Source organism: Gorilla gorilla, chromosome 21 (assembly GCF_029281585.2).
Source record: "Gorilla gorilla gorilla isolate KB3781 chromosome 21, NHGRI_mGorGor1-v2.1_pri, whole genome shotgun sequence".
Classification (NCBI taxonomy): domain Eukaryota; kingdom Metazoa; phylum Chordata; class Mammalia; order Primates; family Hominidae; genus Gorilla; species Gorilla gorilla.
In genome coordinates, this window is record NC_073245.2 from 18,559,658 (window position 1) to 18,584,474 (window position 24,817).

Sequence of the window (24,817 nt, forward strand, 5' to 3'; positions counted from 1 at the left end):
TTACAAGTACTAATATGTTTTCTCTTTGAACCTTGTCTCAATGGTGTTCAAAAACTTTGATGCAATTAATCAATTCATGAAACACCTTGTTATCAAGTTTAATTAGCCTTCACAAGACATTCATTCTTCCCGAACATTCTCCTTTAATCTTTCATTAATGGTAGAGTGCTAAATGTTTCCCTTTTTTGCTATTATTGTTTATTTAATAAAACTTTTGATATAGACCTCTCGTTTTCTGGGTCATGCAAATTGATGTTTTTGTGGTAGCATTTGATCTTTCTAGGAGGCTTGATGTACTTGATAAGGTTTCAACTTGTTAGTGAAAGTGAGATTTCAGTTATATTAGGCAGAGCTTTGAAATGGGGTTTTCTCTCTTCATAACTTTCCTGAAAAGGTGACTTTTCATGCAGCCAAACAGAGGAAGTTTTATTAACTAAAGAGAGAATTAATGGCACCAAGTAAAGTAACTCAGCTGGAAAGGTTTTGTTTGTTTTCTTTCTTGGTTGTGTGTGGTTTATTTAAACATCTACTATTTTTTTAAACATCTACTATTTAGATTTTTTTAAACATCTACTATTTCTTCATAAGGATGCTGTATATCAAAACCTCCAAAAAGAGGTCAGAATAGCCAGTCTAAGTAATCAGGATCTGTTGGCCCAGTATTTAGCTAAATAAATAAGAATGTAAGTGTACTCCTGGCTCAGAAGCTGGCCAGCAAATTTGCTAGATGATTGATTTGATGCTAATTTTCTGCATGGACTTCTCATTTCCTTCAGGGCCTGTCCTATGGGAGGAAATAACTTCAGCCAAGCTGACTGAGCCCTATTTTAGGTTTCACTTTGAGCTTTGAATGTTTGGAAAACTCCCTTTCCCAGCAGGACTACATCTCCAAAGGATTTCCATTTATGATGACCCAAAGAATGCAACTTGCTCTAAAAAGACTGCAGAAGTTCCCCATGTCCAAATCCCAGTACATTCCGAGAACAGAACTGAAATCAACATATGCATGGGAGGCACTATGGTTTTGCTCACACTAATTCTGTGTCTCTTTGCATCAGTACTGACTGTTGGAGCAGGTCTACGCTGAGAGCCAGGGCTGTGTTTCTTCCCTAGTCCTGCGTAGGCATTGTCATATTTTAATTTCAGAATAACCACCTTCTTTGTCTTAGTGCATTCAGGAATTAAGGAGAAGAATAGAGATTTTTCATTGCAATACACAATTTATGGGATGATTGAAGGAAATAGAGAACCATGACACATAAAAATGTGTGATAGGATCACAGAAAGAGCACTTAACTACAGGCTATAGTCTTGAGCCAGAAATTGTCTCTCCACTACCTCTGGGCAAGTTGCTTCATCTCTCTAGGCCATTTGTGGAATGGGAGCCTTAAACTCCTACAATTTTCTAGTAAGAATAAAAGCAACTTTGTTTTGAAATCATTCTAACTCAACAGAAGTTGAAGTTATGCTATCACGTTGGAATCTCTAGTTATAGACTAATTATTTTCAATATTTATTATCCAGGACCCCAAATTACGTGAACTTTTGGATGTGGGGAACATCGGGCGCCTGGAGCAGCGCATGATCACAGTGGTGTATGGGCCTGACCTCGTGAACATCTCCCATTTGAATCTCGTGGCTTTCCAAGAAGAAGTGGCCAAGGTATGGTGGATGGAAATCGCTAAAGCTTATCATCATGATCTGAATCCTTGAGCTATCATACTAATGCCTGCAAAAGACTGAATTTTTGTCATATTTAGCATGTGTTAAAATTTCACCTAAAAATAATTCAGCTGCCAAGTATAAGTGCAATTAAAATACTTCCAAATAATGCCATCAACTTAAGAATTATGGAGATTTTTTTCATAAAGAATAAGCCATTTGGCCGGGCACGGTGGCTCCTGCCTATAATTCCAGCACTTTGGGAGGCCGAGGCGGACAGATCACTTGAGGTCAGGAGTTTGAGATGAGCCTGGCCAACATGGTGAAACCCTGTCTCTACTAAAAATACAAAATTAGCCAGGTGCGGTGGCGGGCACCTGTAATCCCAGCTAATTGGGAGGCTAAGGCAGGAGAATCGCTTGAACCCAGGAGGTGGAGGTTGCCGTGAGCCAAGATTTGCAACTGCACTCCAGCCTGGGTGACAGAGTGAGACTGTATCTCAAAAAAAAAAAAAAAAAAAAAAAAAGAATAAGGCATTTGATGTAGTTTCTTTGCATAACAAAATACAAATAAAACCACATTCTATTTCATCTAAACACTTTCTCCCAAGTCATTCTCTCTTAGCCTCATCCCTATGCCACTTCTAAGTCCGTGTCATTTCCAGCTCTCTCCTAGGGGACAGACATCTTCAGCCCTCTTTAAACTTCTTAATCCCTGGGCAGCACCTAGCCCACCATAATCCATGTAGTAGTTACTCAGTTAATATGTAGAATAATGAAAAACTGACACTTTAAAATAAAAATTTTAGATAATAATGAAAATAATATTAAGTAAGAACAAATAATATTTATTCAATTACAGATTAGAAAGATAAATTAGATATGGCCCACCCATTGAGGAGCTGCCATTTCACTAGGAGCAAGCCTTTCAGATACTTACAAAAATAGCTAGAAAACAGGTATAATATAGCAAACAAGAAGCTGTGAACATCTAGGACCCCTGGATTCAAGTGCAATGCTTTCTCTAGAAATGTCCAATTGTCATTGAAAGAATACTGAAATGAACATATTTAAAGAAGAGCTTTCTTTTTCCATTTTTATAGTTTATAAAATACTAGTGATAGTCCTTCTCCTTCATATAACTTCCTTCAAGAGTTGAGAATATTAATCTAAGAATACTTTGAGTTCTGCATATAATATATGTGCCTTACAGAGCTTCTCATGTCATGCATCACAACTACAGGGTCACTTCATGTTAGTGCGCATTGTCTAAGTATTGTGATCTACAATTTTTTAACCCTCAGTGCTCTGGTGATTTTCTGAGCTACACCAGATGTGTCGGCCTGGTTCCTTCCTTCCTTCCTTCCTTCCTTCCTTCCTTCCTTCCTTCCTTTCTTTCTTTTCTTTCTTTTCTTTCTTTCTTTCTCTTTCTTTCTTTTCTTTCTTCTTTCCTTTCTTTCCTCTCTTCTTTCCTTTCTTTCCTTTCTTTCTTTTTCTCTCTCTCTCTTTCTTGTTTTTTTTTTTGACGGAGTCTCACTCTGTCGCCAGGTTGGAGTGCAGGTAGTGGCTCCTGCACTCCACTTGGCTCACTTCAACCTCTGCCTCCTGGGTTCAAGCCATTCTCCTGCCTCAGCCTGCCAAATAGCTGGGACTACAGGCACATGCCACCATGCCCAGCTAATTTTTGTGTTTTTAGTAGAGATGGGGTTTCACCGTATTGACCAGGATGGTCTTGATTGTCCTGGTTTCTGTGTCATTAGTGATTATTGGCAGGGATTTATTTCTAACGCTTATGTAATATTGACTTTAATTCTTATAATGGGATGCATAAAATGCCAACCAGTTTTAATATTCTAATGTCTTTAGAAACTACTCTTTCCAAGTATGTTGTAAACAGAATCTACTTTCTCTCTTTATAAACCAAGTTACCCATTTATTTCTATAGTATCATTTATACTTGGAGAGATTTCAGTTCAATGAACATTGTCTGTGTGACATATACTTTATTTTGCTGTATATGAATGGATAGTTGGATGGATAAATTAATACAGAAAAAACAGATTCTAAGTGTTTGCAAAATATTTTTAAAATATCTTTCCCCAAATGAACTATATTCCTTTTATAAAAAGTGACCAATTTATGGATTGCACTAAATCTCAATTAAAAACATGCAATAAATGGCAGTGGCTTTCAGGGAAGCTTTTGCTAAGAGTAAATATATTTATATTACACATCAATCTGCATATCTTAAGTTGCATTAAGCCTTTGTGCAGTCCTATCTAAAATATATTTAATTTCCTCTTCTCTGTGGGTTCCTAGCCACTAATTTTCCTTAGGGATTTTTATCTCCAGTCCCTGTAATATTCCCTCTCAGGAGTGTATCTGTAGAGATTTTCCCAGGGGCTACTTGATGTTCCCAGTATAATTAATGAAGCTATGGAGAATATTTTGCCTTCCCTGGCTGTGATGTTCTATAGAGTATTTTCCCCCACACTGAAAGTGCTCAGCCAGAAACTTAAGATTTGCAAGTACCACTGTTACCTTGGAGCATCACGTATCACAGGCATATAGGGAGCCTGTTAAAACACAGATTGTTGGGCCCCAGCCCCAGCAGGTCTGGGATGGAGCCTGAGCATCTTCATTTCTAACTGGTCCCAGGTGATGCTAATGCTGCTGGTCCAGGCACCACACTTTGACAATCTCTTCCTTAGAGAAGCATGGACACAGTGTTGCCAGATCTTGAATTTTCTTCTAAAAGGAGCTGCAAATCCATGAAAGATGTTAAATATTGGCAGCAGTTGTTTAAAAACACCATGTGAACCAAAAAAACGTAACTATGGTCTGAGTAAGACTTGGGAGCTTCCATTTGGCAGCTTTTTGGTCTAGATTCACATTAGGTAAGAAAAACATTGTGCTAAATAAAACCTCAGGTCCTGACCACTGAATACAATGGGGGAAGCACGTAACATTATCTTGCAGAGCAGAATCAGCACTCTCCACCACATTTGTTCATTCTCTAACTTCCAAACCATTCCTAGAGCCCTCTGGGTGCCTAAGAAATGTGACCTTTTAGCACAGCATTTTTCAGTAGACAGAGAACCATCTGCCCCCTTAATGGTCATTGTGGAAATTTTTCAGAAGTTTTATAATAGGCCACTTTTTTGTGACTTAGATTGGATCCTATTCTTAACCACAGCATCTCTCATCCCCTATAAAGGAAAGAGAGACAGAATAATATAAAAAGAAAATCTTTTGGATGTCTCCAGGTTCCATTTTTAAACATGTAACTTGAAAATTAGAGAATAAGGGAGACAAATCATGCCTTTGGGCCAAATTTAAAAGTCAAGAAGAACACAATCACTACACAATGTTCTACAGGTTCACCTTACAACACTCAACCCATTAATTCAACAAATGAAAACCAAGCAAATGAGAAATTACTCCTGGAGGAGACAAATATGGGTTTTTTTGTTTTTGTTTTTGTTTTTTTTGCCTGCTGAAAAAAGTAAGACTTTGTTGCAAATAAAATATGTTCCCCTGAAAGGCCATAATTTTGACTCTTTTTGAGAAGGAACTAAGTGGGACAGAACTCATACTCATGAGTTCTGTAATTTGGGCCCCAGGAAGGAACACAGTAAAGGGGAGAGAGCACTAGAGAAGATGTCTATAAATGAGAAATGTTTGCAATACTCTTCTGCCAAATGGATATGAGCCTTCAAGCCCTTTGACAGTTTGGGCACATTCTTCATCCATAAAATGAAGAACTTGGATTCGTTCACTCATTATTCAACAACATTTTGTTAAGCCTTCTACAATGTGCCAAGTCCCATTCTAGATACTGGAGATCAAGCAGTGAAGAAAACAGATAAAGACCCTTGCCGATGTGGAGCATATTCTAGTGTGGGAGACACAATAAGTAAAATAAAGAAGTCAGCCACGCAGTGTATTAGGAAGAGAGTGATATTGACAAAAATGAGGTAGGGATGGAGAGTGCAGTGGAAAAGGGCATTAAATAGGGTGGTCAGTGTAGCCATCTCTAGGAAGTGACACTTAAGCAAAGACTGGAAGGAGGTGAGGGAGTAAGTCAGGAGGATGTCTGGAGAGACAGCACTGCGCTTGCACTACAGCAGATGCAAAAGCCCTGAGGCAAAAGATAGTCTGGTGTACTTTAGGAATAGCCAAGGGCAAGCGTGACAGCAGCTGGGTAAGCAAGATTGAGGGAAGGTAGTAGCAGAGGGAACTGAGGAGGCAACTGCAACTGATTTTGCTGTAGGGTGGCATAGGCTTTTGAAGGACTTTGGCTTTTACTGTGAGTGAGATGGAAGCCCCGAGAGGGTTTCAGCTGAGGACAGATGTGATTTGACTTAACATTTAATCCATAATGGACTGCATGGGGGAGGGGAAATAATGGAAGCAAGCAGATTCATTACCAAACTATTGAAATATTTAGGTGAGTTGCTAATGACTTAGACCAACGTGGAATGTGGAGGAAATAAAAAGGAATCCAAATTTGCATGTATGTACACACACACACACACATATTATAAAGAAGGAAGTGATGGCATATGTTTATGGATTTTATGTTGCATGGGAAAGAAAGATGCATGGAATCAAAGATGATGTTAAAGTTCTGGCCCAAGAGGAAAAGATAGAAATATCATTTACTGACATAGGGAAAATATAAAATAGAATATGATTTTTTGTTTAGAAGTATATAGCAGAAGTTCAGTTTTGGTCACATTCAGTTTGAGATTATTATTAAATACTCAAGTGGGTGATTTTGAGTAGGTAGTTGGATATATGAGCCTGGAGGTGAGTGCCAAATATAACACGTAAATTTGGGGGTCATTGGGTATTTGATTGTATTAAAAAGTCATCATACTTTTTAATGAAGCTGGATGAGATCAGCCAGAAAGTGACTGTGGATAGAGATGTCCAAGGGCTGAATCATTGACAGTCCAACATAAAAAGAATCAGAAAAACGGAAGCTGAGAGGAGGCAGCCAGTTAATGCCATGCTCATGGGAACTGAGCCAGATTATTTAATGTTTTACTGAAATGTAGCATACACAGAAAAGTGCACAGTTTCTTACTCTATACCCTGATGGAGTTTTGGAAAAGGAATATATCCACCTAATCAACATCCAGATCAAGAAACAGAGCATAACCAGCACCCTAGATATCCACCCTACTAACACCTCTATATCGGCAGTTAACATGATAGATTAGTCTTACCTGTTTTTAAAATATCTGTAAATGAAATCATACAATAAAGTCTTTTTGGTCTGACTTCTATTATTCCACATTATATTATGAGATTTATGAGATTCTTCTATATTTTCTGTGTAATTGTAGTTTGTCCATTCTCTTTGCTAAGTAGTAGCCAGTAATTTACTTAACAGTTCATGGGCATTCTTGTAGTTGTAAGTTTAGGGCTGCTACAAATAATGATGCTGCAAACATCTGCCTTTCAGAGAGCTAGATATTGGAGTGTAATGACTGGTCATAGATCTTTATGTGTACTGCTTTGATAGATACTGTCCTTTTCTCAAACTTGTTGAGCCATTTTGATTTTTTAATATTATTTCACACATAAAAGAAAAATTTATCAGAGGATCTCTGTAGGTTAAATTATTACATTTTGAAGTAGCTCTCATGTCACAGAAGAAATGCGCTCTCTAAAAATATGTTATATAAACTGAACATTAGTCTTTAATGTTTGTAATTTTAGATTCTTCCCCCTCTGTAGCTGTGAGTATATTGGAGAGTCTAATTCACTTATTTCAAGGATATGAGTGAGATTTTCTGGAAGTTTTCGTTAACTTCGTCTATATCAGTTTCTTGTGCACAATCCAGATAACACACCAGCTCTCTGAATTTCCTAACTAGCTCTCACATCTCTTTCCTGCTCCCCATTCTTCCTACCATCTTGTTAAGCCCTTGACAGGTCTCATGGATAGTCATTACCTACCTATTTCCTGAAATTCTCTCACACTTTGCTCTACAAATCTGCCTGCTCATCTGCATAAGAATGGCCTTTTAAAACAACAAACTCATTCCTAATCATATTTTAAATCATTTTCATTCTCTATTACCTGCAAAATGAAGTTTCTGTGCATTTAGTGAACAAACATTTATTGAGGGCCTAGTATGTGCCAAGCACCTCGCTGGGCACTGAGGATTCATCAGTGACCCAACATAGTCCCTACCCTCAGGTACTGATGATTCACCACTTTGACTGTTGCACCATTCTGTTCTAGCAGCTCCTAACTACTTGTGATTCTTCTACCTTTACAATTTTAATATTAATGCCTTTATAATATGGTAGTTTCCTAGACTGCCTTTCTCTCTTTTGTCCACCAAGAAAAGTCCTAGGCCTCCCGAGGGACTCAGCATCAACTCAGTTCATCCATCTCTCGCTCTATCTCATGACTTCCATGCATAGCCCATTGTTCTTTCATCTGTTGTTCTGTGAACCTTGAACATATTTTCAATTACAGTCATTACACTGTAATTATCAATCAGTGTGTCTTATAATCTATCCTGTATTTGCGAGCTGATGAAAGTCAAAAACAGTAGTTTAGTCTGTTTTGTGTTCCCAGGATCTAGCTTAGTACTTGGCTCAATAAATGCGAGAGGTGTGAGAGAGGAAAGGAAGGGAAAGGAAAGGAAGGAAAGGGGAAGGAGAAGGGAAAGGAAAAGGAAAAGGGGAGGCTTTTGAACTCTTGAAAATAAGTGATAGGTCACGTACAATCTTAGAGTCATAGTGGCTTTTAACATCATGTGCTCCAATCTTTTCATTTAGAGTTGGGAGAAATTAAGGCCACTTAGCAGATTGGTTGCTTAAGGCTTTTCCCAGAATAATTCTCTCTCCAGCTTGCCAGGATTCTCAGTAGGAGGACCCAGGTGGCATTCATTATGATGGCTTCCATTTGCCTAATCTTTTTTCCCAAAGCTAACCTTATTCCCACTCAGAGTTACTGTGACTGTCACTTCCCTACCCAGCAGTTACTCCACGCTTTCTTAAGCAGATGAAAAATAGCTTCTATTTACCAAATAGTTGACACCTTTCAGGATAAAGAAATGAGAGAAGATGTCACGGAGAGGGGAATTTCTTTTAAGCAAAAGAAATTATAGTCTATGGAATAAAGGTGGGAAATAGAAAAGAAAGAGGGGCAAGTGAAGGGTTCTGCTAAGGCCACCTCCGGGCCATTCATCAAAAACTTCAGGAATTTTCTTAGAGTTGCCCTAAAATAATAGTATTAGCTATTTAAAAGTGACCTCAAGAGACATGAGGTTCTTATATTTATTTTTATTCTGGGAACATATGCATTGAGGTAAGAATTTTGAAACACTTGCGTATATTCTGTACAAAATGTGCGCTTTATCTCGTTTCTATTTTGAATTTCAAACAAATTTATGATGAGTAAGGAATAGCTGTAAGTTTGACTTTAAATGAAAAATGATTAAGAAAAAGAAAAGGTGGTGCCATAAATTGTGTTCAGCAATTTGTTTTGGGACATAATGGAAAACTGTGCATGAATTCCTTGCAGGTAGAATACATGTGCCAAAAAGATCACTGTTTGCAAACATGAAAAGTTAAATCCATGTTATTGTGTTTTGTGAGATCATCATTACCTGCTATTCCTGACCTTATTATATTAAAAAAAAATGCCTGTGTCATCTTAGGCTATTCTTCCACCCAGTCATAAAAAGGACCAAATTCTTACTGTGTCAATACATTGCACTATTTGTCTTGGAATTTTATACTGGTAGGTGTCCTTTGTTGGAGAATGAGATTTACTCTACATTCTGCACATTTTGGATGTGTGTCAGGCAAATGAAGGATGCACAACTTAAACTTTTATATTGTGAAAACATCGTCTATCTGGAACATTTGTTTAAAAGCTCATAAGTCAAAAGAAAGACATTCATATTAAAAAGATTTTTATTACAAAAGGGGCAACTTGGATTTCAGTCTCTCCCTTACATACACAGAAGCAGCAGCAATTGCTATTCTGGTGACTGTGGAAGAAAGCACCCCTGCCTTCTGTCTCCTGGGTGTCTTTTCTGCATTTGCTAGACAAGAACTTTTTTGGAGCCAGACAGTGCTCAATGGTGCCCACATAAAAACAATTAATGTCAAGCTGAAGGGAAAATGTCAACGCTGAGACATAGAAATGACTGTGATTTCAGACTGTGGGCTACTGTTAGTACAAGCCCACCTCTCCCCTGAAAGAGAAAACAGAAAACTGCATCAGCAGTAGCATCTCTTCTTTCCTTCCATCCACTCCATTGCAGAGACAAGCTACTCTTCTGCATACCTCCATCTGCCTACCTTCTGATGCCTGGCAGCTAAGTAAGCCCTGATTGCAATACCGGTGTGCCTAGCCTGGAAGCAAGAACATGAGCACCACAAAAAAAAAAAAAAAAAAAATCACCATGACTTTTTGGAAGAAAGAAGAGTTCTAAGAAAATCTGGCTTCCTTGTTTAAATTTCTCCCTCCACATATAAAATATTGGTGTTGGCGGGGGAATACTGACATACTTTGAGAAAGGCAGGTTGATCTGTTTCACCTACTACCTTGATATTGGTTGTCATCTTTAGTAGTTAAGCCAAATGATGCCCAATGAAAAGCTGGCACTAAGGATTAAAAATACTTTTTGAAAATACCTTGCTAGTAATTTTCCTAATAACTATATTATAATTTTCATTCATTCAACAAATATTTACAGGCATAATCAGCCAATGAAAAGGTGAAATCAGAAGAGGGAAATTAAGGAAGATATTACAAGAAAATATCTGAGAGCTAAACAAAAGTACTGGTCTTAAAGTCTAAATAGCAAGTACAGGAATGGAGTAGGTTCAGGTAATGAGTAGGAAACTGGAAGATGACAGATAAATGAAAAAGACTTAATTTTTTTTCTCTCCAAAAGAAAGTTAAGGTAGAAGGGTGGGGATAAATGTACCAGAAATGTATTATCCAAATATAAACCATGCTAAAACATGTAAGATTTTCAGCAACTGAAGAAAGAACTTAAAAAGATACATATATACTTGTTATTAGGAATGTTCCCTTCGGAAAGCCATGTGGGTTATGGTGTTGGAACTGAAATAAATAATCTGATATATTCTAATATATGGCCTAGCAGAAAATTATAGTTGCTGATATATTCTAATATATGGCCTAGCAGAAAATTATAGTTGCAATTTCATACTCATGTAAATTTTTATTATATTTGTTTTAAACTTTCAGAATCAATTTATATGCAAATAAAGTCATAATTATGAATGCTGAACAAGATAAAAACTGACCATTTATTTTATTTATTGATTTATTTTTGAGACGGAGTCTCGCTCTGTCGCCCAGGCTGCAGTGCAGTGGCGCCATCTCGGCTCACTGCAAGCTCCGCCTCCTGGGTTCACGCCATTCTCCTGCCTCAGCCTCCCGAGTAGCTGGGACTACAGGCGCCCGCCACCATGCCCGGCTAATTTTTGTATTTTTAGTAGAGACGGGGTTTCACCATGTTAGCCAGGATGGTCTCGATCTCCTGACCTCGTGATCCGCCCACCTCGGCCTCCCAAAGTGCTGGGATTACAGGCGTGAGCCACCGCACCCAGCCAAAAACTGACAATTTAAAAGTGAGTTTAAGCTAACGAGAGTTGGAAGTAAAAGGAATGGCAGGTAAATGTCCTCCTATCATAAAGGAGCCAAGGGATACTATTTTTAATGAGTGGATCAAGAGAGTTTGAGTATGTTGCTTGAGATTGTAGAGGTGACAGGGAGGAAAGGGCACTAGTGATAGAACTCTATCACAAGCAAGGAGAAAGGGCAGGTAAGAGATGGAATCAGAGATTTAAAGCCTCCTCAATCAGAGCAGGATATTATAGTCAAATTCTAAAATCAGTCAAGGAAAAACATTATACACGCACACACACACACACATGAAAAAAGCATTACACACCCATATATATAAATAGAAACGTGTAAGTAAACCCCAGAAATTTAAGAATAGAAATGCTGAAAATAGTTGTCAAGAAACAGAACTAGGACGTAGAAGTGATCATTGCCTTTCCAACCCCTCTGAACAACTTTTAAGAAACTCTGTCTCTGTTTCATTGATAAATAATAGTTTTTTAGGTTACTATCATTTAACAAGCATATATTACACCTGTTACTGGTCTAACATGAATTATCCCAATTCTCTCAAAAGCCCTATGAAATAAATTCTATTATTGCTTCCACTTTATAAGATATATGAATATTGGAGGACAAATTTAAAAAGACTTGTCCAACATGATTCTGTCACTCAGGACTTGCATTTGGCCTGGAGTAACAGAAAACCAAATCAAACAATAGCTGAGACAAATTAAGGATTTTTAATTTGTGTTTTGTTCAGTTTTTCTTTTCTTTTCTTTTTTTCTCATGTAGCCGGAACCCTGAAGGTAGTGTTGTGGGTGCCACTGGCTGGGGTGGGCATTGTGGGTGGTAAGAGAATTTACCAAGACAGTGATAGGTAAAGAATGGCAGATTTATTAGAGAAAGTTTGAAGATATGTTGCAAAGGTGCAGTGGGCAGCACAGCAGAGAAGGGGCTGTCTGCAAAGAGGCAGGGATTGGAGGGAAGTTTCATAGGGTCATGATGGAGGGGTTATGTGCAGAATGAGGTCATGCTTCTGGAGTTACTGAGACTACGTGCTGAAGGAGCTATTTGGGAACAGAGTGTTGTGCCAGCGGGTTGTCTGTGATTAGCCATCTCAGATTGTTCTCCCCAACCTAGGGCCCTTTCCTCATTGTTGCTTACTTATCTTATTAGGACACCACAGGTGGTTTCTGGCACTGATTCAGGAGCTCAGGGATAACAAGGCTGAGTGAGGCCCCTATGATTCTCGTGGCCTTTTTCTCATAGATCAAGATGCCTCTGTAGCTCTAGCCTTTCCATTTACATTCCCTACAGTAAAAGGAAAAGAGATCTATATCAGGAAACACATTTTCCCGGAACCCTCCAGCAGGCATCTGCTTACATGTGATTTGCCATGTGGCACATCTTGGTCACCCAGCTGCTAAGGACATTGGAAAATGGATATTTTTTTTTCAGTTGGACATATTATTGGCCTGAGCACTGTTGGGCCTCTGTTAGGCAAGAAGGATAAAATAGATATGAGATAGCATTTGGCAGAAGGTCCCAGCTAGAAAATGGTAGAATTGTGTTCTGAAATCCAATAAATTATATCCATGATAAGCTAGAACAAGGATCTGCAATATGAAAGTCAGGAAGAGCCATTAAATAAACTGATATCAATATTTTACTTTTAAATTAGAAGACAAGAAAAAAAAAACTGTGTTTAAGAGTCGCTATTCCAAGGCCTTCACATGCAGTGAGAATGGTCAAAGATGGAACAATCAAGGCCAAAGACAAAGAATCGTTCTTATAGCAGAGGAAGAACTAACGGGATTGACTTACCAAGGGCAAAATACCCTCTTCATTTGAAGAGAAGAATCTAGCTTGCAAAAAGGTTTAAAATAAAGTTGGAAGGTATAATTAAGGTAATTTAAAACAAATTTATTTCCAAATGAGAAAATTATATTTCAGCAGAATTCTGTCATTAAATTATAAGTTAATGAGGAACTACCTTGCCTAGTTCACTAATCAGTTTTCAAGTAATGCAGTTTTAAGTTTGTCTAACTGATTTCATAATAAGCAGATAAGCAGCATGCTTAATGCCCAAGAAATTGCGATTGCTCCCCTTTTTCTGTTTCACATACATCTTACTAAGGAAATTAGCAGTGCTTTTTTCTTTTAAAATCCTTTTTTATGTGATCTCTTCAAATGGAATTATTTTTGTAATGAACAACGATATCAATTATAATTACAGACCCCGCTTACATTTATTGTCTATGGTACACAGCACTGAGGCAGATACAACCAAAGTAATAATTAACACTGAGACTGCTAGGATTCAAAGGCATAATAGCAAGTGTTTTCATAAGAGTGACATGAGACTGTTGGAAGAATCATTTCAGGAATGTGAGTGATTGACATGAAATCCATAAAAATGAAACTTTGGGGGTTCTGTATATGAGCAAACAATTAGCATTTTCTCAGTTGTACAAGTGAACAATGACTCAGGAAACTAGCAGGAGGGAAGGGAGGAGGTCTCCCCAGTGTATGCTAAGAATACACCTGAGACTCCCAGTGATACAGCTGCAGTCGTCTCATTGTGAAAACTTTAACAGAAACAAACATCTCTCCGTTCTCTACTCTGTGCCATGGACGTTGTTCTTTGGGGGAGTTTTAATTTTTCCCGTTGAAGAATTTTCTTTAAGTTCATTTTCATTTCATTTCACCACGTTAAACTTTTCCCATTTGGCAGAGGAATGTCAAGAGGACTGGGACGTACTAGAACTGGCAGCCTGAACTCTTCCTTAGAGTATCAGGATACCATTTAGAACAATATTGCTTCACTTACCTGAAAAAAAGATACTTGAGCAACAGTTCTTCAGAATACAGCCCACAACATCAACCAAAGCATAATAAGTATGTCTACATAGCCAGCATAGATGCCCAAACCCTTACACAAAAGCTTCTGTACTTTATTAATTGGAGAGCTTGCTAGTCCCATGTTATATCCAGGACTCCTAATGTTTGTAAACTATTCCAGTATAGTTCACATTACAACAGAAATGCATAAAGCCAGTATTACAAGCCCTCTAGCCAAGAATGGTTATTGAAACTTATAACAATAGAGGAGATATAAAAATTAATTTCAAAAGACATAAATCATAAAGCATGGAAGTCAGTCTCTTTCATTTACACATTCATTTATGCAGTCAACTCAGTGAAAATGAATCTATTACCTATTTTATAAAAAGAATGCGAGGCAGAACTATGAGATCCCACATAAGTTATGAAACAACACACACCCTTTCCTTCCGTCTGCTTTCCCACAGGACTCCTAGGTAATGGGCATATGCCATGTTTGCTATACTCTCCCCTCTTCTGGTCATTGCTTCCTTCCCAGATCCAATTACTTGGTTGTCATGGACACTGCTAGGTTCTTACCTGATTGATTGTTCAAGAGGTAGACCAATCAGACCTTTCCCAGCATTCTTGTTACTGAAAATGGAGGAATTAGCCAGACCTTCTCTGGTGGTGAAAGATACCATATGTGACAACTCTTGGCGAAGTTGGTGGCCATGGGGAAGAACTCGTCAGTAAGGAAAAGAAAAATGCCCTCAGGAAGAGAGCAGAGTAATAGCAACCAAGAAAGCCCTTGTGCATTCAGTCTCCAAATTCCTGATGATCATGTATTATAAATGCATTTTTTGGCTGCAGTTTGTCCAGTTTTTCCTTCAATTACAGGAAACGACCCATTGCACTTGATACTTTCTCCTATTTCTTAAGTTAGTTTGAGTTGTGCTTTTGTCAGATGTAGCTTAAAGACATTTGAATAACATGATCTGAAAATAATTATGCATCTTTCCTTGATTTGAGTAATATTATTATGCTAGTTGTCCTAATCATGACAATATTGAGTCCTAATATGTTTCCTAGCTTTTTGTTAGTTGGGTTTTTTTGTAATTATGTATGATTGGCAATCATTTCTCTTTTGGTATAAGATAAAAATGAGAACACTTTGACTATGATATAAGATCCACAGAGAAACTATACCAGAATTTTTTCCAAAATTCTAGATGTTCAGTATAGTATCAAAAGTGCAGTCAGTTATCAGATAGTCCTTTCTGATTTTAACAAAAGGCTTTCCAGCTCCTGTACCATCTTTCACCATGAAAAGATTCTTCACTGCGTCATTAAGACATTAAATGCTCAGCAGGATGAATTCTGATGCATGCCAGTAGTGACAGAAATGTGTTCAGCCAGGTGAGGCAACGCTGACTGAATCACACAATGTTCCTCCTTACTCACATCACACACTGCCACCCCCTTATGAGTAAAGGTAATCAGAATGACACCATTATCAATGACAGCAATAGGAGTTTGCCAATAAATAAAAAACAAATATAAAACATTAAAAAATAGGACCTTTACATGTCTCACCAATATTAAAATATCTTGTTTAAAATTATTATATATCCCAGTAACTTTTAAATATTAATTCAATAGAGGACGAGATAAATAGTGAAACACAGAGAATTTTTAGGGCAATGAAACTACTCTGTGTAGTTAAATCTCCCCAACTCTTTCTAATGCTGTACCTATTTCTGGTGTGAAACTAGCCTCTGGTAAACATATAAAACTGTATCTTGCCCTCAGTTATAGATACTTTTACCGATGCAGAAAGTTGGCATGGAGCTAGAAATGTCTAAAGCTTGGCCATGAGCCTACAAAATATTATACCAGAAACATATTTTTGAAACCAGTGGTTATTATTCTTAGTTTAAAATTATCTATTTTGAGGAAAATTGATTTTTAATTTGTTAGATAGTTACTGTGAAATGCTCTTCTGTGTCTGCATAAAGCTTGGTGAGCAATAATTTTGCTTCTCTCTTGCAGCTATTCTGTACTGTCTTCTTAAGTCCTCCTCCAACATATAGAGTTCAAGGTCTCAGTATTTCTCACCTGGACTACTGGACTATTACAGCTTCCTCACTGAGTTACCCTTCTTTGGATTCTCAGCCTCAAATCCATCCTTGACCTGGCTGCCAGATAATCTGTCTGATATGCAGCCTAGCCCTGGCATCACATTTTTTACTAATTTATCTCCAGACACCTAAATGCTCTTTATCCTCTGACCACAACTCTAGTTTGTTGTCGCAACCCCCTCCCTCTTTTCTAATTCCTATTAGACTACTTTTTGTTTGCTCTAACTCCTGCCATGTTAGCTCACCTCTAGTTCTTTTCCCAGTTTTCTCTGCTCAGGATTCCCTCTTTTATTCCCCATCACTCTATGTTCCCTGCTCCTCCAATTCCATCTTGAATGTTACTGTATACATGACAGCGTATTATCGGTGCCTTAAGTCAGGAAGCAAAAAAAAGACAAATCAAACAAAAGTGGAAATAACAAAAAAACAGGTGGCAAAGCAATTAAACTAAAAGACATTATTTCATTGAAGAGGGAGCCAAGTCAACTACAACAATATCAGATGATGACCTAGCTCTCGTGTCATCTTCTCTTGGAGAATTTTGTAGGGGTTTCAGCCCAGAATGTGTTGTGTGTTTCAAATAATCACCCAGAATGGAACTTCTATATTTTTTTGTAGACTTGCTCTTTTCCATTATCTTGGAAGCCTAGTGAGATCATTGCTTTCTGGTATGAGGTAGGGATTAAGATTAGGAGATTAGTGAGACATTGACAGTGTTGGGAGAAGGGAGAATATTGCATATTATGTGGCATTGTGACTACATGGTATAGAGAATTTCTAGAACTGTAGTTAACAGTTAAAGATACCAGATATAGCTGCTTTGGCATGAGTAGTAGAGCAGGAAGATTATGTTTGCATGTTCTGTTGGAAACATATTTGATCATATTTTAAATTTTTAATGACTCTTTATCTGTTTGTAATTCAAGGAAATAGTAAAAAGTGCTTAGTTATTGAAGGGAAACATAGCAATTTTCTATTTATACAAATTTTAAAAAGTAGAAAAACCTTTATGTACAAAGAACATCTCCTTAGGAAAAGAGTAGTCTCTCAGGGACTGGAATTTACTTATGTCATTTTTACCCAAAAAAGGGATAATAATACAAAACAAAACAAAAAACCTTTGGCATGCACATTGAACTAATGTGTCTTCCTGGAAGCCAAGCTAAAACATGTGTCTAATGACTGTGCAGTATTTAAGCCAATGCAAGTGTTATTTACATTTTTCAGGAATGGACAAATGAGGTTTTCAGTTTGGCAACAAACCTGCTGGCCCAAAACATGTCCAGGGATGCATTTCTGGAAAAAGCGTAAGTCACTCTAATTTTATTGCTAAGGGCGTTGCTTCTTCTGAGTCAGTTTCCTTTCTCCTTTGTGAGTCTTCTGTTTATGCCATACTGACTTCTCACATTGATAAACACAAATTTTCCTTTGGGATTTATTAGAGAACTGATACCTCCCCTGTTCAGAATTGGAAGACTTCCAAGAAAGATTGCTCTTTCCTCCAAGCTGCACATCCGTGTTACACCTGGGCTAAGCTCGCATGAATGTCAGTGCTTTTGACACACAACAAAGAGACACTTCCAAATCTTGGCAGCTGTGCTCAGAACTAAAAATTATTAATTTCAGATAATCCTCTGCTTCTACATCTGTGTGTGTCCTCTCAATTATTAATCTGAGGAACAGCATATGTTCCTCATTTCTCTAGAGTTATAGATAGATGCTACAATACCTTTCCTGACTACTTAAATCAATAGGCTGACATCCTGATTCCATCCCATGTGGATGATCCCAGCAAGTATTAGTAAGAAAAGAGAAAGGATCTAAAGGAAAGAGAAGAAGGAAAATAAGGAAAGAAAAGCAAAACAAATTGCCAGATCACTCTGGAATTGCCACAGCCTTTCTAAAAATTGTTTGACCGAGGAAAATAATGACTTAGGCAAGATGAGCAGCAAGGAAAGCTGGTTGTGTTCATTTTGGAAGCTGTGGTTGGTCAGGAGGTTAGGAAGTCTTTAAATCAAAACCACAAGTGGAAACATTAATAGGTGGTCCTCTATTTTGTTTAACAGAGTTCTGTCTTCCCTCTTCTTATGTAAGACATACCCATCATTCCAGGCCTAATACCTCAGCCACATTCCTTTTTTTTACCCTTCTATGAATTCCTTTTGCTTTTAGTCAATACCTCAGGTCTTCATTTAAGTGCTTTTTTATGGGATCGCTTCCTCTCCTGAGTTTGTTAACTTAAGGACTCTTCCTTCATGCCTCCACCTCTTCCCTTCCTTTCTTCCTCTATGTTTTTACCTTGTCTTTGATTTTATCATCCTTCTTCTAGAATATGTTTTCCAGACAATGTTTCTAGAACATTCATTCTTCCATGAAATGTTAGTGAAAGGGGACACAGAGGTAAATAACATGTTTTATCTGAAACATAGCATGTTATTGCTAGTTGGCTAATCAATCTCTACTACAAATGTCTATTCCAGAAAGATGTCTCCCTATGAATAGCTACTATGGACATGTCTTTTAGTGAACATATTGTTAATATTTTTGTTGCACACATCTAGCTTTGGGATTGCTGGGCCTTAGTGTGTGCAGCTTCCTGAAGTAGAATTCCCAATGTATGCATCCATCAACAGTGACCTAGAGTTCTCATCCTGAGAATGAATATATAAGCAAACAATAAGCAAAATATGGTTAGTTCTCAGAAACATACTATTGAGTGAAAGAAGCCAAACACAAGAGCCTTCATGTAAGGTGCAGAAACAGGCAAAAGTAATCTATGCTATTTGTAGTCAGGATAACAGTTCCCTTTGGCAGGGGGTTTGGGAAGGGCTTCTGGAATGCTGCTAAAGTGACAATGTTCTATTTCTTAATCTGGGTGCCAACTGTGGAGACTTGGGCAGTTTGTGGAAATTCAGCAAAATGTACAAAGGCATGGGCTTTTTTGAGTGTATTTTATTCCTCAAGAAAAAAAGCTTTTTAAAAAAAATCAAACCCTTGTTTTTCTGCTTCTCCAACAGCTATACTAAACTTAAGCTGCAAGTCACTCCAGAAGGGCGTATTCCTCTCAAAAAGTAAGCTTTGTGAGCATTTCTCATCATTCATTTTATTTTCCTCAAAGATCTGAATCCATGCCATGGCTCTGTTTTGTTTCTCCAGCAGCCTAAGTGGGAGTGTGGAAATGCGTGGTAGCCCTGTCCTCCCTCACACATGTCTCATGTCAGTGCAGCTGCTTTCCTCATAGACATCTCCCCGGGGCTTCCCTTTCCTCTGGCATTATTTTCAAGAAATACCAAAGCAGGAAGTGGGTGGAGGAAGTGGAGGGACCTTTGCTACTAAGGCCGGAAGGCCATCTGAGATTCAGATCTGTTCTAGGAGTGGAAATTGGCTGACCTCAGTGCCTCTTTCTACCAAGATGGCTGTAGCCCTCAAGCAGGGTTTGCAACCTCAGATGCTAACTGGAGCCAGGCAGGGAATGTAAACGATGAAACAGGTCAGGAGGAGGAGGAAACTCTAAAGAGCAAACCCTGTCTAAAGGAGACAACAGCTCATCTCCACCATATATCCTGTGGGACTGGTGAGCACCTGACACTAGATTGTCTAATGTCTTTATAAAACACATAAACCTAAATTAGTATATTAAATTGTCCAGTACTTAAGTTCTATTTTTAAATCAAATTAGTAACCAAAAAAAGTCCATCTCTAGGTCATATCCAGCCAAAAGTCTTTAACTTTTGACTTACAAGCTACTAGAAAGCTTCTGCGAATACACAAATTAAGCCAAGCACAGTGGCTCATGCCTGTAATCCCAGCACTTTGAAAGGCCAAGGCAGAAGGATTGCTTAAGGCCAGGATTTTGAGAGCAGCCTAGGCAACATAGTGAGACTCTATCTTTGCAAAAATTTTTAAAAATTAGCCAGGTGTGGTGGCACATGCCTATAGTTCTAACTACTAGGGAGGCTGAGGTGGGAGGATCACTTGAGCATGGGAAGTGGAGACTGCAGTATGCTGGGATCATGCCACTGCACTCCAGCCTGGGCAACAATGTGAGACCCTGTCTCTAAAAAAAAAAAAAAAGAAAGAAAGAAAGAAAGAAAAGAAAAGAAATTAATTTAAAAGTAAACAAATTAAAAATTAAATTTATTAATAATGCAATGTACACCTTGGGGCAATGCGTAGTAGCAGCAAGGGGACAGAATTAATAAGGATGTTTATTTTAGTGCTTAATATTAGAGATTATTTAATGCAATATTTTTTAATTGGGTCAGCACCATAGTCCTAAAATATTGATTTTATACTAGACACCTTAATTTTAAAAAGCATGCAGTTGATCTTTCAGAAGACAGATGCAAATGCATGGAGGAATGGTTATCTTTTAATTCTTTAAATATGAATAATAAATAGATTTGACTGAATGGAATATTTTGAGTTGGCATCATCTGTTAGTGCTGTGATCCATGTGCCATTTAAACCTCTCTCCTTTGTTGTGTTCACTTCACAGCATATATCGCTTGTTTTCAGCAGACCGGAAGCGAGTTGAAACTGCTTTAGAGGCTTGTAGTCTTCCATCTTCAAGGGTGAGCATGTGTGTTATGCTATAGTTTGAATATTCAGCCCCTCCAAAACTCATGTTGAAACTTAATCCCCAATATGACAGTTTTGAGAGGTAGGGCCTTTAAGAGGAAATTAAGAGCCTCCATGATTAATGGGTTAATGAATTAATGGATTATCATGGGAGAGGAACTGGTGGCTTTATAAGAAGAGAAAAACAGACCTGAGCTAGCATGTTCTTCCCCCTCACCATTTGATTCCCTGTGCCACCTCTGCCAAAGTGGAGAGTCCCCACTAGCAAGAAGACTTTTGCCAGATGTGCCCTCTCCACCTTGGACTTCCCAGCCTTTGTAACTGTAGGAAATACATTTTGATTCCTATATATTATACAGTTTCAAGTATTCTGCTATATGCATCAGAAAACAGAGTAAGACTGAAAATTGGTACCAAGAGGTGGGGTTTTTGCTGATAACAAATATCTGAAAATGTAGAAGCAGCTTTGGAACTGGGTAATGAACAGAGGCTGAAAAAAGTTTATAGAGCTAGCTAGAAACAGCCAAGACTTGGTGAGGCCTCTTTTCACTCCTATAGCCCCAGTATTTCAATCTAGAATGACCCTTGCTTTTTGTAGATAAAAAAGTCACCTAATCAGGTAATATTTTTAAAACAGTCAGAAAAGGCTAACATTATCAAGATGACAATTTGAAATGTGGTTTCAAACTTATAAACAATAAACCCTTCTTGATGTTTTTTTAAAGATATTAGCTAATGATAGTGTTGAGTTAGGAGGCGAGACTCAACTCTGGTGGTGGGGTATGAACACCGGACCAAAGTAAGGACCAGCTAAAACAGGGGGAGCGGAAGCAGCTTTCCATAAGACATGTCCATGTCAGTTTACCATTGCCAGGGCAACACCGAGGAATTACCACCGCTTTCCACGGTAATGATCCAATGACCCAAAAATTGCCACTCCTATCATAGAAATTTCTGTATTAACCACCCCTTAATCTACATGTGATTAAAAGTAAGTATAAATACAACCTCAAAACTGCCTCAGCACACTGCCTATGGAGTAGCCCTGCTCTGCGGGAACAGGCATGGAGCTGTAACACTGCTGCCTCAGTAAAGTTATTTTCTTCTACCCTACCACTGGCTCGTCCTTGAATTCTTTCCTGAGTGAAGCCAAGAACCCTCGCAGGCTAAGCCCTACTTTGGGGCTTTCCAGCCCTGGATCAGTGTGAAGCCATGTTTAGGAAGATATTTGAAATATTAATGTCATCTCACCTTAGCATTTTAAAATGTTTAGTTTTAAGATGTATAAGCTATGTAAGCAATTAGTATGCTGCTATGTGCTTATAAATAAATATATTTACATACTTTACAGAGCTGTGCTCAGAAAGTTTTTACTGAGAGGGGTGCAGGATCTAAACAGTTTGGATACAAACACCTACTTTGCTCATACGGTGGTAAAGCAGGTGAGAGGACAAGCATGTAACATGCTTTCATTTTTATGCCTGACACACACAAGGTACATCATATACATTAACCACCTCAAATAAAATAATTTGCTTTCATTTTGATTCATTTCTACATGACTGGCTCTAAAATGATTTGTTACTATTGTTTCTGGAAGTCCATTGCATAAAATTTTTTTCTCGTGCAGAGCTCTCCTTTCATTATTTTTATCTGAGTATCTAAGCAACAAGGAAGCCTTTACCTAAGGATAACATGACTTTATAGGAAGAACCTTTGAGCCCCTCAAAATGTGCCAGCAATGTTCAAGTTGCACTGAATAAGTTTGCAAAGCCATTCTTAGACTTATGATTGAATTATAAAAGTATTGAGTACTATGGTTAAATTTATCAGCCAATTATTGTTGTGAAGACTTTTCAAAACAGCAAAGTTCATTAACAACTTTGGTGGGTCACAAGAAAGAAATAAGAGCACCTCTTCACTATCACCTTTCTTCTATAGGTGGAAAAAGCTAATGAGGCTGCGAAAAGTGAGCAGAGCTGTGGAAAGGCTCCCCCAAAACATTTTCACCTTCATTTTATAAAGCAAAATAAAATGCTTGAACCTGCTTGCTATTGCTTTTTTGTTAGATGCTTTGGAATAGGAAAAATATAACAATTAAGGTCCTGTCCCCGACTTCAACAAATATTTCTTGAGCTCTTACTATGTGCCCATAGGCATTGAGAATATGGTGGTGAAGAAAATGAAACTCAAGGTTTCAAGGACAATAGAGTCTTCTGGGGAAACTAGCCAATAAGCATGCCAACAAATGCGTCTGTAAACTGGGGGAAGTGCTATAAAAAGAAAGACTGGAGAACTACTATTGAGAAGAAGGGAAGCTCATTCCAGAAAAAGAAAACAAGGCATGCAAATCCCTGAGGCTGGAAATAATTTCCCTACTGGATTTAAGCAACTGAGAAAAGACCACCTCATTCAAGCATAAAGAGAAAACATGAGAGATGGATTTGCAAAGACATGCAAAGAATTGTTTTCCCTTTGCAATCACTTCTGATTTTACCTTTTCTGGATAACCTCTGGTAAAATATAATAATCAAAATATTTAACTTATGAATCTAGCTAAGGGAAAGAAGGAATAGAAAACTAAATGTATGAACCAATTCCCCGTAAATTGTAATTTTCTAAACAACTGGATTCTGACCAGTCAATAAATATACATTGAGTAATCTACTATGTTTATTATATGTTCAAACTTTCAGACCAATGTCAACTGCAGGCAAGTTTAAAAGGAAAATGAGATTCAAATAACATGAGTTATGTTTCAATTGGAAAAAATTATCTCTAACAAATTAAATGTAATGATAATTATCTGAAGTTGGAGAAAACTTTAAAAAACAACCTCTATGCTAAAACTTTGAAAAATTATTATTCATAGTAAAGTATAATTTACTTGGATGACTTATAGAATTAGAATGCTTTTTAAAAATCTAAAAACCAAAGACTGTTTCAGAGCTAGGAAATAAATGTTTCTGTGAACTGACTATGACGTATCAAAACTCTGTTTTCAATCTCTGTGATAATTTCATTCCTACATAACAATGACTCTAGAAAATATCCACTAATTAGCAAAAAATTTTGGCCATATTCACAAGAGGTATTTTAAACAAGCCACGGAAGAAAAGGGTTATATAAATCATAGTTGGTTCTGCATAAATGGGAGCATATTTTGTAGCCAAGTCATTTAAGCTAGATTTAATTGTGCTCTGTAAATAGATATATTACCAGAAACACAGTGGATATCCTGTTGAGATTTCTTTTTAAAACATGATCTTAGTGCACATTGTTAGGGATAAATAAGGCACTTGAACTTGTATCCTGTCCGACGTGATCCACTAGAATAACACATTCCTTTAGAAGATGCTACTCTTTAGAAATCACAGTTGCTAGCCTGAAGTTACCCTAATTGTTAAAAGGTAGTACTGTATCCAAAGAGAGAGACAAAGCAATTACTGTCCTTCTGTTAACAACCCAAGCATATTTTCCAGTGAGACCCTTGAAAACTGTTCCGTATTCAAAAAAATTACCACTTTACCCACAAACTTTCCGAGAACTGAAAATAGTTTATTTGCACCAAATTCCCTTGATTTAAGGCTTATTAACTTGAAAAGAGCTCAGTGACATTTGGAATTGTATAATAGTCTTGCCACAGCACTGGCATACGGAGTTGCATTTTCACGAAGAAGATCAGAAATAAACCCATGTATTTGTTTCAAATAATAAAGGTTACTGTAGTTGATGGGCACACATGTAATACAAAGAGAAATTAATTATTTTAAATTTGAAGAATTGTATAAATTTTACTAAATACTATGAATAAAATGTATAAAATAACTTCTGTGTGTAACTTACTAGTATGTTGCCTTTCTTCTATGCCGTACATCCTGAATATAAATCAGAAACAATCACTTTTGTAGTTATGATTCTTAATATGACTAATATCAAAATTCTACTTTAAAACCAAATTAAGTATTCCG

At 37.6% G+C, this 24,817-nt stretch overlaps 1 protein-coding gene across 2 annotated transcripts in view; it reads left to right on the plus strand.

Annotated features, from left to right (window-relative positions):
* Positions 1 to 24,817, plus strand: part of PLCB1 (phospholipase C beta 1) — a 745,127-nt gene that overhangs the window by 488,134 nt on the left and 232,176 nt on the right. For both annotated transcript variants that reach the window (XM_019017473.4, XM_019017472.4), the window contains exons 4-7: positions 1,525 to 1,662; positions 17,493 to 17,572; positions 19,283 to 19,336; positions 20,764 to 20,839. In XM_019017473.4, coding sequence (XP_018873018.4) covers positions 1,525 to 1,662; positions 17,493 to 17,572; positions 19,283 to 19,336; positions 20,764 to 20,839 — 348 coding nt within the window. The remainder of the gene's footprint in view (positions 1 to 1,524; positions 1,663 to 17,492; positions 17,573 to 19,282; positions 19,337 to 20,763; positions 20,840 to 24,817) is intronic.